General features: G+C 45.7%; 1 protein-coding gene across 1 annotated transcript; it reads left to right on the top strand.

Moving 5' to 3' along the window:
- The first annotated feature begins 2761 nt into the window (after positions 1 to 2761).
- On the top strand, positions 2762 to 11594 carry LOC116501294 (zinc finger SWIM domain-containing protein 6-like). The gene is made up of 5 exons (XM_032206813.1): positions 2762 to 2963; positions 8935 to 9111; positions 9364 to 9510; positions 10900 to 11046; positions 11584 to 11594. Exons 1-5 carry the CDS (start codon positions 2795 to 2797, stop codon positions 11592 to 11594), a joined length of 651 nt encoding a protein of 216 aa, XP_032062704.1. The 5' UTR covers positions 2762 to 2794.
- The last annotated feature ends 8703 nt before the right edge of the window (positions 11595 to 20297 follow it).

Raw genomic sequence — 20297 nt, 5'->3', positions numbered from 1 at the left:
CCAGCTCTTACTGCACCCCCAGCCTGCCTGTTGGCAGGACAGAGCAAGAAGCTGAGATGTCCTTGGCTTGGTATAAGCACTGCTCTGCAACAATTAAAACATCGGGGTGTTATCAGCACTCTTCTCATCCCGAGCCAAAACACAGCATTCCACCAGCTACTAGGAAGAAAATTCTGTTCTAACTGAAACCAGTACAGATTGACATAGTTTCCCTCTTTAAATGAAATAAGTTTTTAAAGGTTTTTGGTACTTTTGGCTATCTCTTCCCTTTCCTGTCCACTAGATGCACTGTATGCATAGTGGAGCTTCTGAAGAAGGCGAGTTAATTCCTTTTTCTCTAGTGGTGTTTGAAACACAGAAAAATAAAAGGCTACTTGTTTTGCAGGGGCATTGCTTAATCAGTAGTGTGTGTTCTGCCTATGACTGAAATTATTCCAAAATGTAGTTAAGATAGTCTATTTTTTGTTTGCTTCAGCCTGAAAGCACTGGGAATCTGGCTACAAAGTATTAAATTGGCTTTTTTTTTTTTAAGATGCTAAAAGGTGTGATGTCTCTTCAATGCCTTCAAGTAATACTTGATTTTGAAAATAAATAAGTAAATAAATCCAAGTTAACTGTTCTCTAAGGCTTTCCAATATCCTCCATCTTTTGTTTTGCAGATTGCAAGAAATATATTCCTTCTCTCTTGAGCAGTGCTGAATACACTGACGCTTAATAATAAGAAACATTTGTAATTTGACTGTTTGGGGAGTGAAGCTTGTTGAAGAGGTTTTCTAATAGAAAGTCATATGATTTGATTTTAAAATGTTTTTAAAAACAGTATTGGCTTTACTCACTCCCATGAAAAGCTTCAGATGCTTTAAAAAGAAAAAATAATAATAAAAAAGTTTTGCTGTACTGTAAATGTGCACCAATAATCTGCATTAGTGCAGCATCTCCCTCTGGTGTTCTGCACTGTACCGTATCTTATTTTCTTGAGGTGTTCAGATTTCTTTGCTATTACTTCCCCATTCCATAGTGTTCAGAATATCTGGGGATTTGCAACCTTAAGGATCAGGCTCTGTTTCCATTGGGTCCTGTGTTTTGGCGTATCAACATGCCAAACTACTCTAGGAATGAATGTAATGTGATGGCCTGTACTCTGGGTATCTATTTTGCATTCTTAGTAAGCAAAAGAGTACTTGAATGTGAAAAATTTTATTATCCTGGAAGAACCAGCTGTATTTTTATTCTTTTTTTTTTTTCCAGCCTGTAGTTTAAGCATATTCTCTAAATCTCTTGTAGTGTATAAGGCATGGTCTTAATGAGAAAATGAACTGTTGCTAAATAGCGCTTTCAGATGTCTTTCCCCCTGTACTCAGCTCTGGTGAGGCCGCACCTCGAGTACTGTGTTCAGTTTTGGGCCCCTCGCTACAAGAAGGACATGGAGGTGCTTGAGCGGGTGCAGAGAAGGGCGACAAAGCTGGTGAGGGGCCTGGAGAACAAGTCCTACGAGGAGCGGCTGAGGGAGCTGGGCTTGTTCAGCCTGGAGAAGAGGAGGCTCAGGGGCGACCTTATCGCTCTTTATAGGTACCTCAAGGGAGGCTGTAGCGACGTGGGGGTTGGCCTGTTCTCCCACGTGCCTGGTGACAGGACGAGGGGGAATGGGCTTAAGTTGAGCCAGGGGAGTTTTAGGTTAGATGTTAGGAAGAACTTCTTCACTGAAAGGGTTGTGAGGCACTGGAACGGGCTGCCCAGGGAAGTGGTGGAGTCACCATCCCTGGAGGTCTTTAAAACACGTTTAGATGTAGAGCTTAGGGAAATGGTTTAGTGGGGACTGTTAGCGTTAGGTCAGAGGTTGGACTCGATGACCTTGAGGTCTCTTCCAACCTAGAAAATTCTGTGATTCTGTGATTCTGTGATTCTTGCTTCTGTCAAAGTTCATGCTGATGAAGAGACAGCTGATTTAGAGAAAAATCTTTCAATTTGAAAATAGTTGCTGGAAACCCTGATGTATTTATACCTGCCATGTTATATAGTGTCATGGAACAGGTTCTAAAGTAATGGTATGTGTGCATAGCAAACATAAAAAATGTAGCAAAAAAAAAAAAAAGAAAAAAAAAGGTATGTGTCAGAGGAAACTAGCTTTCTGTAAATTAGAGCTCCATAAAAAGAACATGTATAATTTTTTTTCAAGTGTAACCAAATTACTGAAGCAATTGCAGTAAAAAATATCCCTATTAGACTGCATAAAACCAGTGTTTACTTTGTCCCTGAGATCCAGATGTGTTTGTAAAAAGAATTACATGATCAGCAGTACTTTTGCTGGGTTTTGAGTGTAGAAGTATGTGTTTACAAAATACATGTTTTACTCATACTTGTTTGGTTCCTCTAATGTGAAGCTGGAAGATACATAGTTCTTGTTTGTAGAAAACATTCACTCTTGATACAAAAATTAGAAGAAAAACTTGGGTAATTTTATTCTGAAACTTTATGCGAATTCTTGTTTGGTTTTGACTGATACTCCTGTCTGATGAACCATGCTTTGTGAGCTCTGGATTTTCTGGTACAAAAGACTAACTTAATGCCTTTTAATTTAGAAGGTTGGATTGGTACATTCTTTCAGCTGCTTCAGATGGGCCACATTCTGAGTCAGGAATTCAGCCTGCCTGGTGCTAGGTGTAGCTGGGAAGTAAGCAGTGTAGGGGAGAAAAAAATATATTACAGTATAGAAGTTTGCAATTAGTCATTGACTGCTGCATTTTTAATAGAAAACATATTTTAGCGATTTTTTTTTAAATCAGGTGCTCTATGGATGTGTATAGTTTTAAATCCCCACTGCAAGTTGGAGCAGAAGGCCAGTTGGCTAAAACAGCTGAAAAAATGGAACAGTGTGGATGTTTGCCCCTGGGAAGATGGAAACCATGGAAACGAGGTGCCCAATTTAACCAATGCTTTGCCTCGGGGTGAAAATGCTAACCAAGGTAAGCCTAAATATATGCACTGACTGCAACATATAACATCTATCTTATATACTCTAGCCTTGCAGAATTCAGCACTCTTTCCTGGGACTAGGACAAGTAACTTTCTTATTAAGGACAGACCAGCCAAATTTATTTTCACTAATACTTCCTTGCAGGAAGGATAAATTGTTTTTTTCATGCCGGGGCTGCGATGTTTTCAAAGCAAGTATTTGTGTTTAGTTAGGTCCTCTAGCTTTTCACTTGGTCCTTCTGAATACTTATTGCATGTAAATGGAATGTCCTTGAAGTATGTCAAAGTAAAAGCTTGTTTCTTTGCTTGACTACAATCTTGTGTCCCTTCTGGTATTGGGATTTTTATTTTGTTTGCAGTTACAAAGCCTTTGATACCTATTTAAAGAGAGATCAGTTGCAACTGCATTAAACTGAGTGGGTGAAAAAGTAAAGCAGCCATTTATAGGATCTGTTCTGTGTTGTGCAGTCTGCATTGCCAGGTTGGGGAGGGGGGGGGTGTAGAGGCAGCACTGCCTTCTTGGAGGTCTCTGTATATTCAGTATCATGCTTTCTAATAAAAAATGTGATTATTAAATCTAGCAGAAGCCTTGTCCAGTCCTCTCTAAACAAAGATTGCTACTGGGGAAAACACAAGACATTTCCCTTGAACAAAAACCCTCATAATCCTCAAAACCCTCAGTATTTTGATACATATTTCATACAATTATGATAAAGTTAAAATTAAATGTTGGGGAGGGAGGGGCAGATGTGAATTTAGATGGGTTTTACATTGGTCCTTTTTTTTGTAAGATTACCTCCGAAGGAAATAGTTAGAGAGTTCCTTTATAAATCTCACAGCTAGCTGGGGCTAGAAGTTCATTCACCAAATAACTCCCTAAAGAGGTGGTTTTTGCTTTCTGGATTTCTTGAAGTTCAGCCCAACCTGGACAGGCTAGTGGCAACTTGGACATGACATTGACAGAGGGGTTTTGCCATGGATAGATGCCCAGTAAGGGTTATGCCACTCCCATGACCTCAGTGCACCTTGTTTTATCTACAGTATTTGTAGATGTTTATGACAAAAAATTAAACAAGTGCTCAAAGTTAACATCACTTTTCAAAGAGAAAGACTGAAAGTCACACAGAATCACAGAATGGCCGAGGTTGGAAGGGACCTCTGCAGATCATCTAGTCCAACCTCCCTGCCAATTAAGATCATGTAGAGCACATTGCGCAGGATGGCATGCAGTCAAGTTTTGAATATCTCCAGAGAAGGAGACTCCACAGCCTCTCTGGGCAACCTGTTCCAGTACTCTGTCACCCTCACAGTAAAGAAGTGCCCCCTCATATTCGGAACCTCCTGTGCTTCAGTTTGTGCCCGTTGCCTCTCGTCCTGTCTCTGGGCACAGCTGAAAAGAGACCGGCTCCATCCTCTTGACACCCTCCCCTCAAATATTTATATACATTAATGAGGTCTCCCCACAGTCTTCTCTTCCAGGCTAAACAGGCACAGTTCTCTCAGCCTGTCCTTGTATGACAGGAGTTCTAGTCCTCTAATCATCTTTGTAGCCATCCTCTGAACTCGCTCCAGTAGTTCTATGTCCCTCTTGCACTGGGGAGCCCAGAACTAGACACAATACTCCGGGTGTGGCCTCACCAGGGCTGAGTAGAGGGGGAGGATCACCTCCCTCGACCTGCTGGCAACACTCTTCCAAATACGGCTCAGGATACCGTTAGACAACTTGGCCACAAGGGCATATTGCTGACTCATGGTCAGCCTGCTATCCACCAGGACTCCGAGGTCCCTCTCTGCAGCTCACCCCTCAACCTGTACTGGTGCTTGGAGTTATTCCTCCCCAGGTGCAGGACCTTGCACTTACCCTTGTTGAACTTCACAAGGTTTCTATCGGCCAACCCTCCAGCCTGTTAAGATCCCTCTGAATGGCAGCACAGCCTTCTGGGGTATCAGCCACTCCTCCAAGCTTTGTGTCATCAGCAAACTTGCTGAAGGTGCACTCTCTTCCATTGTCCAGGTCATTGATGAATAAGTTAAACAACACTGGACCCAGTACTGACCCCTGGGGGACACCACTAGCTACAGGCCTCCAACTAGATTCTGCATCACTAAGCACAACTCTCTGAGTTCTGCCATTCAGCCAATTATCAATCCCCCTCACCGTCCACTCATCTAGCCTGCACTTCCTGAGCTTGCCCATGAGGATGTTACGGGAGACAGTGTCAAAAGCCTTGCTGAAGTCAAGGTAGACCACATCCACCGCTCTCCCCTCATCTACCCATCTAGTCATCTCATGATAGAAGGACAGCAGATTGGTTAAGCATGATCTCCCCTTGGTGAATCCAGGCTGACAATTCCTGATCACCTTCTTATCCTCCACATGCATGGAGATGACCTCCAGGATGAGCTGTTCCATCACCTTTCCAGGGATGGAGGTGAGGCTGACTGGCCAGTAGTTGCCTGGGTGCTCCTTCTTGCCCATTTTGAAGACTGGCATGACATTGGCTCTCTTCCTGTCCTCAGGCACCTCTCCTGTTCTCCACAACCTTTCAAAGATGATGGAGAGGGGCCTAGCAATAACATTGGCCAGCTCCCTCAGCACCTGTGGGTACATGCCATTGGGGCTCATGGATTTGTGGATGTCAGGTGTGCTTAGATGATCTCTGACCTGAGCCTCTTTGAAGAAGGGAAAGTCCTCCTTTCTCCGGACTTCCTCTCTTGTCTCCAGGGTCTGAGATTTCTGAGGGCTGGTCATAGCAGTAAAGACTGAAGCAAAAAAGGCATTCAGCAACTCTGCCTTCTCCATATAGTTTGTCACCAGAGTACCAGCCCCATTCAGCAGTGGGATGACATTTTCCCCAGTCTTCCTTTTTCTACTGATGTATTTGAAGAAGCCCTTCTTGTTGTCCTTGACATCCATTGCCAGATCTAATTCCAAATGGGCCTTGGCCTTCCTTGTCGCATCCCTGCATACTCTGACAGCATCCCTATATTCCGTCCAAGTCGCCTGCCCCCTTTTCCACATGCTGTAAACTTCCTTCTTCTTTTTGAGCTTTGCCAGGAGCTTCCTGATCATCCACGCAGATCTCCTGTACCCTTTGCTTGCTTTCTTGCTCATAGGGACGCACCAATCTTGAGCTTGGAGGAAGTGATACTTGAATACTGACCATCTGTCTTGGACCCCCCCTCCTTCCATGGACCTAACTCATGGAATTCTTTCAAGTAGATCCCTGAAGAAGACAAAGTTTGCTCTCCTGAAGTTCAGGGTCGCAATCCTACTTTTTGCCCTGCTTCCTCCTCGCAAGATCCTGAACTCCACCATATCATGGTCATTGCGGCCAAGGCTGCTCACTGACCCTCACATCTCCAACTAATCCTTCCTCATTTGTTAATACAAGGTCTAGTAACACACCTTTCCTTGTTGGTCTTTGACCACCTGCGTCAAAAATTTGTCATCAGTGCACTGCAGGAACCTCCTGGACTATTTGTGCCCAGCTGTGTGGTCTTCCCAGCAGATATCAGGGAGGTTGAAATCTCCCATGAGAACCAGGGCTTGTGACTGAGAGGCTACTTGGAGCTGTCTGAAGAAGGCTTCATCCACCTCCTCTTCCTGATCAGGTGACCTGTAGCAAACACCCACAACAGCGTCAGCTGTGGTAGCCTGCCCTTTAATCCTTACCCATAAGCTCTCAGCTCGCTCTTCATCCACCCCCAGGCAGAGCTCCACACATTCCAGTTGCTCTCTCACATAAAGAGCAACTCCACCACCTCGCTTTCCTGTCTGGTCTTTTCTAAAAAGCACGTAGCCTTCCATGACAGCATTCCAGTCATGTGAGCTATCCCACCATGTCTCCATGATTGCAATGAGATCATAGCCTTGCGACTGCACGCAGATCTCCAGTTCTTCCTGTTTGTTTCCCATACTACGCGCATTAGTATACAAGCATTTCAGGGAGCTGAAATGCTTATTTCTCATGCTGCGTGTGTATGTATAGAAACATTTGAGATGTTTTTCATTCAACTCAGCCCTTTGTGGGGCAGACTGAAGGGCCTCCCCAGCATGCAGTTCCTCAAAAATTGGTGTCCAGTCTCTCTGGTGGGCCTGGTTTTGTCCCTTTCCCCCTTCGAATCTAGTTTTAAAGCCCTGTTGATCAGCCCTGATAATTCCTGGACAAAAATCCTTTTCTCCCTCAGATAAAGGTGATCTCCATCAGGAGTCAGTAGGCTTGGTGTCATGTAGACCTTCCCATGATCAAGAAACTTGAAACTGTGTTGGTGGCATCAGCCTCGGAGCCATGTATTGATCAGATAGGTTCACCTGTTCCTTTCAGTATTGATCCCTGCTACTGGAAGGATGGAGGAAAGCACTACCTGTGTACCTGATCCTTCAACCAGTTGCCCCAAAGCCCTAAATTCCCTTTTGATTGCTCTTTGGCTTCTCTTTGCCATCTCATCACTGCCAACTTGAAAAAACAATAAAGGGTAATAATCAGAGGGATTATTACCAGACGAGTGACTGTCTGAATAATGTCTCATACCCCTGCCCCAGGGACAGCAGTCTTCCTTATGGGTCAAGTCTGAACAACAAATCGGGCCCTCTGTTCCCTTCAGAAGGGAACTATATGACCTATGACTATAACTGTTCTTTTTTTCTTGGTGGAGGTTGTTGTTATGTGGGACATAGGTTGACTTGCCCTGGGCAACTCCCTCAATATAGATGGACCTTTATCCACATTGTCATTTGATTTCCTATACAGTTCCAGAACCTCATTCCTGTTGTATAGGGGCACCTGGGAAGGTGAGGTAGGCAGCTGCTGAGGTCACCTGCTACGCCAAACAGGATCCTGCTTCTACTCCCCCCTGTCTCTTAGATCCCTTCTGTCTGCGTTCTGGCAAGGGGGTAGGGGAACTTTTGTTTCTTGAGCAGTGGCTATGGCTGGCTGAGGACCCTGCTGCAGGGATGGCAGAGCTCTACCTCACCAGTCAATCTCCTTCTCTGACTCCCTGATGCTCCTCAGCCTGCCCACCTCCTCCCAAAGCTCTGCCACCAGACAAAGCAGTTCTTCAACCTGGGCACACCTCCCAGAGCTGTGCTCTCTACTGTCATCCTGTAGTGGCATAAGAGTAGGGCACACCCAGCAGCCTGACACCTCGGTGGCAGCATGTTCCCCCTGGAGTTCTGTCTGGGAGGCTGCATCAGCTGTGGTGGGTGTGTGCTGAGCTCTGTGAGGCCGCTGTCTTCTGCTGGGTGGATACTATCGCTCCATAGTCAACCTGGCCAAGCTTCAGCACCCTCCCTGCATGCCCTGCCTGAACACACTGCCACACCACTCCCTGACTGACAAGCCCTGTTTGCCTGCTCTGTTAGCCACACTCCTGGTTGCTCGCGCTCCTTAGGGGCTGCCTTTGTATGACAGAGGAGGGACACTCCTGTCTCCACCCAAGCCTCATCAGCCACCCTCGTGAGGGCTGCCGGGTCCTGGCGGCTCCCTCATCTGCCTTGAAGGGGCCTCGATGTAGGGAAACCCCTGCAGAACACGTCTGACCCAGAGTTCTTCATACGCTGTTCATCCATCCCTTGTCCTTGCAGCTCTGGGTCTCAGAAATAGAGAAGTTGGGAATGTTTGAGTAGCTGTGCCATATACTTTCTAGTTTGTTCTCAGGAGAGCTGTCAGATATCCTTCATCTTTAGCTGTTCCCTTTGCAAAGCCCTGTTTAGCATTAGTCTTGCTGTTCCATAGATCTCTTTTTGAATGCAGAGTGAATGGTGCACACTTTGTCTAGCCTGTTCAGTAATAGGATGTGAAATGTCATCTGCAGCCTGCTTCTTGCAGAAGGGGGATAAGACAGGCTGCCATCAGTTGGGGGTCATGAGTAGGAAGAAGACAAGAACGCTGTGAATGACTTATTCACATATGAATGAGTAAAAGCTGATGAAGCTTTCTGAACTTCTGAAAATGACAGATTCATCGAACAGGCCCCATCGGACGGTGTTCACTCGAGCCATTGAGGCATGCGATCTTCACTGGCAGGACAGCCACTTACAGCACATTATCAGCAGTAACCTATACACCAACTACTGTTACCATGACGACACTGAAAACTCACTCTTTGACTCTCATGGGTGGCCCCTCTGGCATGGTAAGTGGCTAAACTTTAAAGAGGTTTCTGTGACTTGCCACTTTGTTTAGTTTCTATGGCATTATTTTAGGGGGCATGGTGGGGAGATGAATGAGAAGCCTGGCAAAAAGAACAGAGGGTCCCTTGAAATGCTGGTTTCAGAAGTAGTCCTTTAATTCTCTTTTGCACAGTTTTAACCTTTGGAGTTAACCTAGCAAAACAGGCCATTGCAGACATGGAAGCGTTGCTATTCAATTATTTTCTCCATTTTAGAACATGTTCCCACAGCCTGTGCGAGGGTGGATGCATTACGATCTCATGGATATCCAAGAGAAGCACTGAGGCTGGCAATAGCTATTGTTAATACACTAAGAAGGCAGCAGCAGAAACAGCTGGAAATGTTCCAGGCTCAGAAGAAAGGTAAATGTGGGGAAGAGAGGAGGGCAAAGGACATGACAAGATGACGATAACATTTGGAACTTTGCATAAGAAAACTGTTTTTGAAACTATAAAGTCAATGAGGCGTCTTTAACTCTCCATTGCAAATGATCATAGTGGTAATGTAACGTATAAGTGAATCAGTAAGAAGTCAGTGTGAATAATCCTTTTTGTTAATATTACTTGTTTCTGCATGTCATGTATAGCACATGATATTTGTTAGTAAGACAAAGATCTACTTTTTTTTTTTAATTACATATCAGTTGATTCCTAAACAGCAACAACATCAAAAAACAAAACAAAACAAAACAAAAACACCCAGCCCTATCCTCCTGAGCAATCAGTTCAACAGTGTGGCTGTTTCATTTTGTAGCCCCACACATTTAGGTAAGAAGTAGGCTTTCTAGCATTTTAAAGCTTTGCAATAATGCATGTGGTTACTAAGGAAGGTGATACCCCATAAATGAGAGTGAGTAGAGGCATCTTCAAGTAAGTGCGTAGTAGGTAGAGAAGCAGAGCATCCATAATAGCTTGTATACAATTTTTACATGATCAGCCATAATGAGACTGATCTCCCATAGTTCAGTAGCATATACATGTTTAGGAGAAAAAAGTTGGGGGTTGGAGTCAAAGGAGAGCTAGTGCCATAAGCCTGTTAGTAAAAAATGGGATCAGGGGAATCTATAACCTTTACCAAATACATACTTTCTTCAATTCATTGTGCTAAAGGATTTTTTTCATGTTCCAACTGATCTATGGGTGAGGGCTACAAAGCAAAGTATCCAACAAAGTATGTTTGTCGACTGAAATTTTAGAATGCCAAAATTAAGGTGATTCAATTAAAAGACAATTTTTTTTTTTTTGCGTACTACATTTAATGTTTTTGTTCTTTTTATTTTTTTAAAGGAGTTGTCATCCTGAGTTTATCATTTCATTAATATTTAGATGCAAAATAAGCTCATGTTTTATTTGGGATAATGGAACATATTTTAGAGTATTTTCATTTATTTCAGTGCCATCAGATTCACTTAAAACGTACAAAATGGCACTACATCTTTTGAGCCAGGAAACAGATGTGGATACATTACAAAAAAAAAAAAAAAAAAGTCAAAAAGTCAAAAAGTCTTTGCTGTCATTTTTCAGCAGATGTTCTCAGAAGATTTCCTGGTAGCGAGTAAGAGATTTCCAAAAAAAAAAAATCACTACATTTGAAACTGTTGACCCATAATGTGCTTTGCAAGTGTTTGAATGGCGTTTTGCCTTCATTCTTTTTTTTTTTTTTCTTCCTCTTTTAAGTAATAAAGTGGCTAACTAAAGAGTGGCTAATATGCACTCTTTCCCTCCCTCCTCCCTCCATCTTTTCTAACATAGAACTTCTCCACAAAGGAGTAACCTCAATAACGAATCTTGAAGGTTTGGTGGGACACCCTTTGGATCCAATTGGCACCCTCTTCAGTAGCCTGATGGAAGCCTGCAAAGTGGATGAAGAGAGCTTCCATGGATTCTCAGACTTCACAGGTAAGGCTGTGCAAAGGAAGATATCTTTTACATGTCTTCAGTAACCAGAGGCATTTTTCTACCTTTCCATTCTAAATTAACTTCAAAGCCAGTGTTCTCATAGTATAAGAACTCACATTTGCCTTCCCTAAGAAAACATGAGGGAGAAAAAATGTTTAAAGGAAAATTTTTAAAGCACTTCCAAAATTACCAGTTATTTATTCTTGAAGAAAATTCTGTATTTTGAGCCTGAAATAAAAGCAAATAAGTCTTTATAGTAGCAACCCTCTCCACAGATATTACTCTGTCCTTTTTCTGAGACATTTCAGAAGATCACAAAAATCACAGAATTAGATCCTGCTTAGAGCAGGATCTGCTGCAGCAGATCGCCCAGGACTGTGTCTATTTGGGTTTTGAATAACTCCAAGAATGAAGACTTTACAACCTCTCTTGGCAACCTCTTCCAGTGTTCTACATTCACAGTAAAAAATTCTTTTCTTATGTTCAAATGGAAATGTGTGTTTCAGTTTGTGCCCATTGCCTCTTTTCCTGTCACAGGTTACCACTGAGAAGAGTCTGGCTCAGCCTTCTTTACACTCTCCTATCATATATTTATACATATTGGTAAGATATTCCTGAGCCTTCTCTTTTCCAGGCCAAACAGTCCCGGTTGTCCCAATCTCTGATCATATAGAGATGCTCTAGTCCCTTACTCATCTTTGTGACCCCTCACTGGATTGGCTCCAGTATGTCCATATACCGGGGAGCCCAGAACTGAACACAGCACTCCATATGTGTCTCACCAGTGCTGAACAGAGGGGAAGGATCAACTCCCTCGACCTGCTGGCAACACTCCTCCTAATGCATCCCAGGGTGTTCATAGAATCATAGAAGCATAGAAGCATAGAATGGTCTGGGTTGGAAGGGACCTCAAGGATCACCTAGTTCCAACCCCCCTGCCATAGGCAGGGATGCCACCCACTAGATCAGGTTCCTAAGGGCCTCATCTAACCTAGTCTTAAACACTGCCAGGGATGGGGCATCCACAGCCTGTCTGGGCAACCTGTTCCAGTGCCTCGCCACCCTCTGAGTGAAAAATTTCTTTCCAAGCTCTAATGTAAATCTTCCCTCTTTTAGTTTAAAACCATTCCCCCTTGTCCTATCATTATCTACCTGAGTAAAGAGTCCTTCTGCATCCCTTTTATAAGACCCCTTTAAGTACTGAAAGGTTGTGATGAGATCATCCTGGAGCCTTCTCTTCTGTAGGCTGAACAGCCCCAGCTCTCAGCCTTTCTTCATAGGAGAGGTGCTCCAGCCCCTTGATCATCTTTGTGGCCCTCCTCTGGACCCGCTCTAACACGTCTACATCTTTCTTGTACTGGGGGCTCCACACCTAGATGCAGTACTCCAAGTGGGGCCTCACAAGGGCTGAGTAGAGGGGGACAATAACGTCCCTTGACTTGCTGGCCACTCCTCTGTTGATGCAGCCCAGGATGCAGTTAGCCTTCTGGGCTGCAAACACGCACTCATGTCGAACTTTTCATCCATCAAGTCCTTCTCCACAGGGCTGCTCTCAATGAGTTCTTCTCCTAGTCTGTACTCACGTCTGGGATTGCCCCAACCCAGGTGCATCACCCTGCATTTAGACTTGTTGAACCTCATTAGGTTCACGTGGCCCCACTTCTCAAGCCTGTCCAGGTCCCTTTGGGTGGTGTCCCTTCCTTCTGTCATATCAACCCCACCACTCAGCTTGGTGTCATCTTCAAATTTGTTGAGGGTGCACTCGATCCTACTGTTTATGTCATTGATAATGATATTAAACAGTACCAGTCCCAGGACAGACTCCTGCGGTATACCACTTGTCACTGGCCTCCACCTGGACATAGATCCACTGACCACTACTCTCTGGGTGCGACCTTCAAGCCAATTCCTTACCCACCGAATAGTCAGACAGAGCGAAATACACCTAAACTTCTCTGGATTTTCTCTGATTTGTATACTTAAGCACCAGGCTCCTGGAAAAGGAGAGAGAACTTACATTTCTAATCTCTCTTGCAATAATTTCAGGTCTTACTAGTTGCAACAGGAGTTTAAAAGTGCCACACAAAATTTGAGTTGCTGGTGCCTCTGTCAGTTTTCCATAGTTGGAGCTTCAGCTATTGTTGCTGTACGCGCACTTCAGTGCATAGCTCCACTACTCTTAGAGCATCTGTTGCCGTGAAGTATTTCACATTTTTTTGTTCATTGGACACCACAGGTGAAGGCAAAGAATGGCAAATCATGCAATCATAGAATGGTTTGGGTTGGAAGGGACCTTAAAGATCATCTAGTTCCAGCCCAAACCAACTGGTCCTAAGACAGACCAATGAAGGACACTACTAGAGGGGCCCTGCCTCTGGCCAGGTAGAGGAGAGGGATAACCGGATTTATTGGACTGTGTGGATCCGATGGCCTGGCACATCAGAACCACAAGAATACAAAGCTTTAGTGGACACTGGCGCACAATGTACCTTAATGCCATCAGGCTACCAAGGGACAGAACTCACCTGTATCTCTGGAGTGACAGGGGGATCCCAACAACTATCTGTACTGGAAGCTGAAGTGAGTCTAACTGGGAATGAGTGGCAAAAGCATCCCATTGTGACTGGCCCAGAGGCTCCGTGTATCCTTGGCATAGACTATCTCAAGAGAGGGTACTTCAAGGATCCAAAAGGATACCGGTGGGCTTTTGGCATAGCTGCTTTGAGCACAGAAAAGATTAGGCAGCTGTCTACCCTGCCTGGCCTTTCAGAAGACCCTTCTGTTGTAGGATTGCTGAAGGTTGAAGAACAACAGGTACCAATTGCTACTACAACGGTGCACCGACGGCAATATCGCACCAACCGAGACTCCCTGATTCCCATCCATGAGTTGGTTCACCGACTGGAGAGTCAGGGAGTAATCAGCAAGACTCGCTCACCCTTTAATAGTCCTATATGGCCAGTACGAAAGTCTAATGGCGAGTGGAGGCTAACAGTGGACTATCGAGGCCTGAATGAAGTCACGCCACCACTGAGTGCTGCAGTGCCGGACATGCTAGAACTTCAGTACGAACTAGAGTCAAAGGCAGCCAAGTGGTACGCCACAATTGATATTGCTAATGCATTTTTCTCCATCCCTTTGGCAGCAGCATGCAGGCTGCAGTTTGCTTTCACTTGGAGGGGCATCCAATACACCTGGAATCGGCTGCCCCAGGGGTGGAAACACAGCCCTACCATTTGCCATGGACTGATCCAGTCTGCACTGGAGCAAGGGGGAGCTCCTGAGCACCTTCAGTACATTGACGAAATCCTCGTGTGGGGCAACACAGCAGAAGAAGTTTTTGAGAAAGGGAAGAAAATAATCCAAATTCTCCTGAAAGCTGGTTTTGCCATTAAAAAGAGCAAGGTCAAGGGGCCTACACAGGAAATCGAGTTCTTGGGGGTAAAATGGCAGGATGGACGTCGCCATATTCCAATGGATGTGATCAATAAAATAACAGCAATGTCTCCGCCAACTAGCAAAAAGGAAACGCAAGCTTTCCTAGGCCTCGTGGGATTCTGGAGAATGCATGTGCCAGGCTATAGTCAGCTTGTGAGTCCTCTATATCGAGTGACTCGAAAGAGAAACTATTTTGAGTGGGGCCCTGAGCAACAACAGGCATTTGAACAAATCAAACAAGAAATAGCTCGTGCAGTAGCCCTTGGGCCTGTCCGTACTGGACCAGCTGTGCAAAATATACTTTACACTGCAGCTGGGGAGCATGGGCTCACCTGGAGCCTTTGGAAGAAAACCCCAGAAGAAACTCGAGGTCAACCTCTGGGCTTCTGGAGTCGGGGCTATCGAGGATCAGAAGCCAATTACACCCCAACTGAAAAAGAGATACTCATGGCATATGAGGGTGTTCGAGCTGCTTCAGAAGTTGTGGGTACAGAGGCACAGCTTCTCTTGGCACCGCGGCTACCTGTATTACATTGGATGTTCAAAGAGAAAATTCCCACTACACACCATGCAACTGATGCTACATGGAGTAAGTGGATAGCGTTAATTACACAGCGGGCTCGAATGGGGAAACCCAATCGCCCAGGAATCCTGGAAGAGATTATGGACTGGCCGGAAGGCAGAGATTTCGGAGTGCCAACAGAAGAGGTAACCCGTGCTGAAGAGGCACCACCATACAATGAGTTGCCAGAAGACAGAAAGCAGTATGCGTTGTTTACTGACGGATCCTGCCGTGTGATAGGGAGCCATTGGAAATGGAAAGCTGCTGTGTGGAATCCCATACGACGAGTTGTGGAAGCCATGGAAGGGGAAGGTGAGTCGAGTCAGTATGCAGAAGTAAAAGCCATACAACTAGCCCTAGATATCGCCGAAAGAGAAAATTGGCCAGTATTGTATCTTTATACTGATTCATGGATGGTGGCAAATGCTCTGTGGGGGTGGCTGCAGCAATGGAAAGAGAGCAACTGGCAGCGCAGAGGTAAACCTATCTGGGCTGCTACCCTGTGGCAAGATATTGCTGCCCGGGTAGAAAACCTGGATGTTAAAGTACGTCATGTAGATGCCCACATGCCCAAGAGTTGCGCTACTGAAGAACATCAGAACAACAAAGAAGTGGATTGAGCTTCGAAAATTGAAGTGGCTCAGGTGGACCTAGACTGGGAACGTAAGGGTGTCCTGGTTTCAGTTAGCACAGAATTAATTTTCTTCCTAGTAGCTGGTGGAATGCTGCAACAATTAAAGCATCGGGGTGTTATCAGCACTCTTCTCATTCTAAGCCAAAACACAGCATTCCACCAGCTACTAGGAAGAAAATTAATTCTGTGCTAACTGAAACCAGGACAAAGGGTGAGCTGTTTGTAGCTCGATGGGCCCATGAAACATCAGGACATCTGGGGAGGGATGCCACTTACAGATGGGCTCGTGATCGAGGGGTGGACTTGACCATTGAGGCCATCACACAGGTTACCCATGAGTGTGAGACCTGTGCTGCAATCAAGAAAGCCATGAAGGTAAAATCTCCCTGGAACAGGGGGAGATGGTTAGGGTTTCAATATGGTGAGGCCTGGCAAATTGACTATATCGGACCACTCCCACAAACCCGCCAAGGCAAACGGTACATACTCACCATGGTAGAAGCAACTACTGGGTGGCTGGAAACATACCCTGTAAACCATGCCACGGCCCGAAACACTATCTTGGGCCTGGAAAGACAAGTATTGTGGAGTCATGGTACACCAGAGAGAATTGAGTCTGACAATGGGAGTCATTTCCGAAACAATCTTGTTACCTCCTGGGCAAAGAGGCATGGTATTGAGTGGGTGTACCACATCCCTTATCACCCACAAGCCTCTGGGAAGGTTGAGAGGTACAATGGACTGTTAAAGACTATGTTAGGAGCATTAGGTGCCGGGACATGGAAACAATGGGACACAAATCTACCAGAAGCCACTTGGCTAGTTAACAATAGGGGGTCTGACAGCCGTGCTGGTCCTGCCGAAACAAAACCCCTACACACTGTGAAAGGAGCTAAAGTTCCCGTAGTGCATATAGGAAGGTGGATGGGGAAGGCAGTGTGGGTTGCTCCTGCCTCGGGAAAAGGCAAACCCACTCGTGGGATTGTCTTCGCCCAAGGAACAGTGCCATACTCTGTACTTGTAGCTGGAACAGCAGTGTTATCACACCAGTGTTGTGTCTACTGCTGAGCAGCAGTGGCACAGCATTGGGCCTTTCTCTAACCCTCCTAGGGGGTGGGCAAAAAGTGAGGAGAGAAACATCACTAGGGCAGCTGACCTAAACCAATCCAAGGGATATTCCATACCATGTGATGTCACACTCAGCAATAAAAGGTGGAAACAGGAAGAAGAGGGGAGGGGTGGGCTCTCGTTGGGAAAACGTCGGTCCTCCTCTTGAACACCGGCTGCATGCGTTGAGGCCTTGCTTCAAGGACGTGGTCAATCATCGCTCATTTGTGGGAAGTAGAGAGTAATTTCTTTTCTCTGCACTTCCATATAGCTTTCATTTATTTTGTTTGTTTGTTTTCCTCCCTTTTTCCCCTTTCCCTTTTATTTCCCCTTAGTTAAATTGTTTAATTCATGGTAGTCTTTATTTAATTATTATAATTATTTCCCTTTAATTAAATTATCCTTATCTCAACCCGTGAGTTGTTCTTTGCTTTACTTCTCCCCCTCCTCATCTAAAGGAGGGGGAGTGAGAGAGTGGTTGTGGGGTTTAGCTGCCCAGCACGGTAAAACCACCACAGTTACGAGCCTCCACCTGGACATAGAGCCATTGACTACAACTCTTGAAGGGTGCGGCCTTCAAGCCAACTCCTTATCCACTGAATGGTCCACCCATCAAGTCCATATCTCCCCATTTTGGAGTTCAGGATGTCATGTGGGACTGTGTCAAAGGCCTTGCAGAAGTCCAGGTAGAAGACACTGGTCAATCTTCCCTTGTCAACTGCTGCAGTCACTCCGTCATAGAAGGCCACCAGATTGGTCAGGCATGATTTACCCTTGCTGAAACCACGCTGGCTATCTCGGATCATAGAATCATAGAATCATAGAATATCCTGAGTTGGAAGGGACCCTTAAGGATCATCAAGTCCAACTCTTGACACCGCACAGGTCTACCCAAAAGTTCAGACCATGTGCCTAAGTTCACAGTCCAATCTCTTCTTAAATTCAGACAGGCTCGTCTTGCATGTGCCTCGACACTGCTTCCAGGAGGATCTTTTCCACGATCTTCCCAGGCACAGAGGTGAGGCTCACCAGTCTGTAGTTCCCCAGGTTGTTTTTTCTACCCTTTTTAAAAATGGGAGTGATGTTTCCTTTTTTCCTGTCACCAGGGACTTCACCTGACAGCCAGGACTTTTCAAATATGATTGAGAGAGATTTGGCAACTACTTCAGCAAATTCTTTTAGGACCCTGGGTGTTATTGTACATCTTAGCTGCACATGCACATAATACTTCAAATAGATGATAAAACACATGATAACATACGTGGCCTACAGAGAATATGAATTGGAAAACAGTGTTTCAGAATTGATGCATGATTTAGGTCAGGATGTTTATGCCCATTTTAATTTCAGTATTTGCTTTCCAGGAGCTTAAGTGATTCATTCCTTATTCTCAGTCTGTTTCCACCTCTGCAGTAGTTTCTCTAGAAACTAGACTCTCTCTAACCCTCCTAGGGGGTGGGCAAAAAAGTGAGAAAAGAAACATCACCAGGGCAGCTGACCTAAACCAACCAAAGGGATATTCCATACCATATGATGTCACACTCAGCAATACAAGGTGGAAACAGGAAGAAGAGGGGAGGGGTGGGCTCTCGTCGTGAAAATGCCGGTCCTCCACCGGAACACCGGCTACGTGTGTTGAGGCCCTGCTTCAAGGACGTGGTCAAGCATCACTCATTTGTGGGAAGCAGAGAGTAATTTCTTTCGTCCGCACTTCCACATAACCTTTATTTGTTTTGTTTTTTCCCTTTCCCCCTCCCTTTTCCCCTTTCCCCCTTTTTTCCCCCCTTTAGTTAAACTGTTTAGTTAATAATAATCTTTCCTTAATAATTATTATTTTTTTCCCTTTAATTAAATTATCCTTACCTCAACCCATGAGTTGTTCTTTCCTTTACTTCTTCCCCTCCTCATCTAAGGAGGGGGAGTGAGAGAGCAGTTGTGGTGTTTACCTGCCTGGTGCAGCAGAGACTCCCGGCGCACCCAGCGCTGTTTGCTTACCTCTATTCCTTTAATAAATTGCAAACGTTGATTATAGTCCTATTTTGAAGACTGAGCCATTTATAACAATGGGCATCACATTTGCTAGCTGCCAGTCGACTGGGACCTCCCCCATAGCCAGGCCTGTTGATAAATGATGGAAAGCGGCTTGGCCAGCTCCTCTGCCAGTTCAATCAGTATCTTTGGGTGGATCCCATCTGGCCCCATCTACTTGCGAACATCCAAGTGCCGTAGCAGGTCGCCAGCCATTTCCTCATGGATAGTGAGGGCCACATTCTGCTCCCATCCCCTTCCACCAGTTCAGGGTACTGGTGTAGTGGGTTTACGTGGTAAGGTTTTGGTAGCAGGGGGCCATAGGGGTGGTTTCTGTGAGAAAGATCTAGAAGCTGCCCCATGTTTGGGAAGGGCCCCATTGTTTTCCAGAGCTGAGCCAATAAGCAATGTTGTTTGCACCTCTGTGAGAGCATATTTAAGACAGGGAAAAAAACGCTGTGCCACACAGCAGCTGGGAGAGTGAAGGGAGTGAGAAACAGCCTTGCAGGTGCCAAGGTCAGTGTAGAAGGAGGGGGAGAGGTGCTCCAGGCGCTGGAGCAGAAGTCCCCTGCGGCCTGTGGTGAGGACCATGGTGAAGCAGGATGTCCCCCTGCAGCCCATGGAGTACCACGGTGGAGCAGGGTTTCACGCTGCAGCCCGTGGAGGAGACCATGGTGAAGCAGGTGGCCCTGCACCGACAGAGGCTGCCACCTGTGGAAGACCCCTGCCGGAGCAGATTCCGGGCCGGACCTGTAGCCCATGGAGAGGAGACCACGCAGGAGCAGGTGACCCGGCAGGAGCTGCTGCCCGTAAGGGAGCCAGGTTGGAGCAGTTTTCTCCTGAGGGATGGACCCCGTGGTACGGACCCATATCTGGAGCAGTTCTGGAAGATCTGCTGCCTGTGGGAAGCCCACGCTGGATCAGTTCATCAAGGACTGCATCCCGTGGGTGGGACCCCACAGCACAGGGGACGAGAGTGACCGAGAAGGAGTGGCAGAGAAGAAGCGCTGTAGACTGACCATAACCCCCATTCCCCCGTTCCCCTGCGCCGCTCGGGGGGAGGAGGTGGAAGAGGGTGGATGGGGGGGGAAGGTGCTTTTGGTTTCTTTCCTTTGTTTCTCACTTCTCTCGCTTGTTAGTAATGAGCAATAAATCTTACTATCTTCTTATGCTGAGTCTGTTTTGCCCGTTACAATAATTATTGCGTGATTTTCTCGTCCTTATCTCAACCCTTGAGCCCTTTTCACATATTTTCTCCCCATTCCTCTTTGAGGAGGGGGAGTGAGAGAGCGGCTTTGGTGGAGCTCGGCTGCCCACTTGAGCGGAACCACGACAACTGGGTATCCAGAGAGCAACTGGTTTTGCCTCTAAAGACTGAGATAAAGAAGGCATTAAGCATCTCCGCCTTTTCCTCATCTTTTGTAACTAAGTTCCCCCCCCACATACAGTAAAGGCTGGAGATTCTCCTTAGTCCTCCTTTTT

This window comes from Aythya fuligula, chromosome W, assembly GCF_009819795.1.
Source record: "Aythya fuligula isolate bAytFul2 chromosome W, bAytFul2.pri, whole genome shotgun sequence".
Taxonomy (NCBI): Eukaryota; Metazoa; Chordata; class Aves; order Anseriformes; family Anatidae; genus Aythya; species Aythya fuligula.
This window is presented reverse-complemented; position numbering and strand designations above follow the sequence as displayed.

Bases quoted from the DNA above. Each gene is read 5' to 3' on its own strand.
- LOC116501294 (XM_032206813.1), top strand. From the start codon at position 2,795: ATGTGTATAGTTTTAAATCCCCACTGCAAGTTGGAGCAGAAGGCCAGT. The intron at 2,964-8,934 runs GTAAGCCTAAAT...TGAAAATGACAG, and splicing joins GGGTGAAAATGCTAACCAAG to ATTCATCGAACAGGCCCCAT. The intron at 9,511-10,899 runs GTAAATGTGGGG...TTTCTAACATAG, and splicing joins GTTCCAGGCTCAGAAGAAAG to AACTTCTCCACAAAGGAGTA.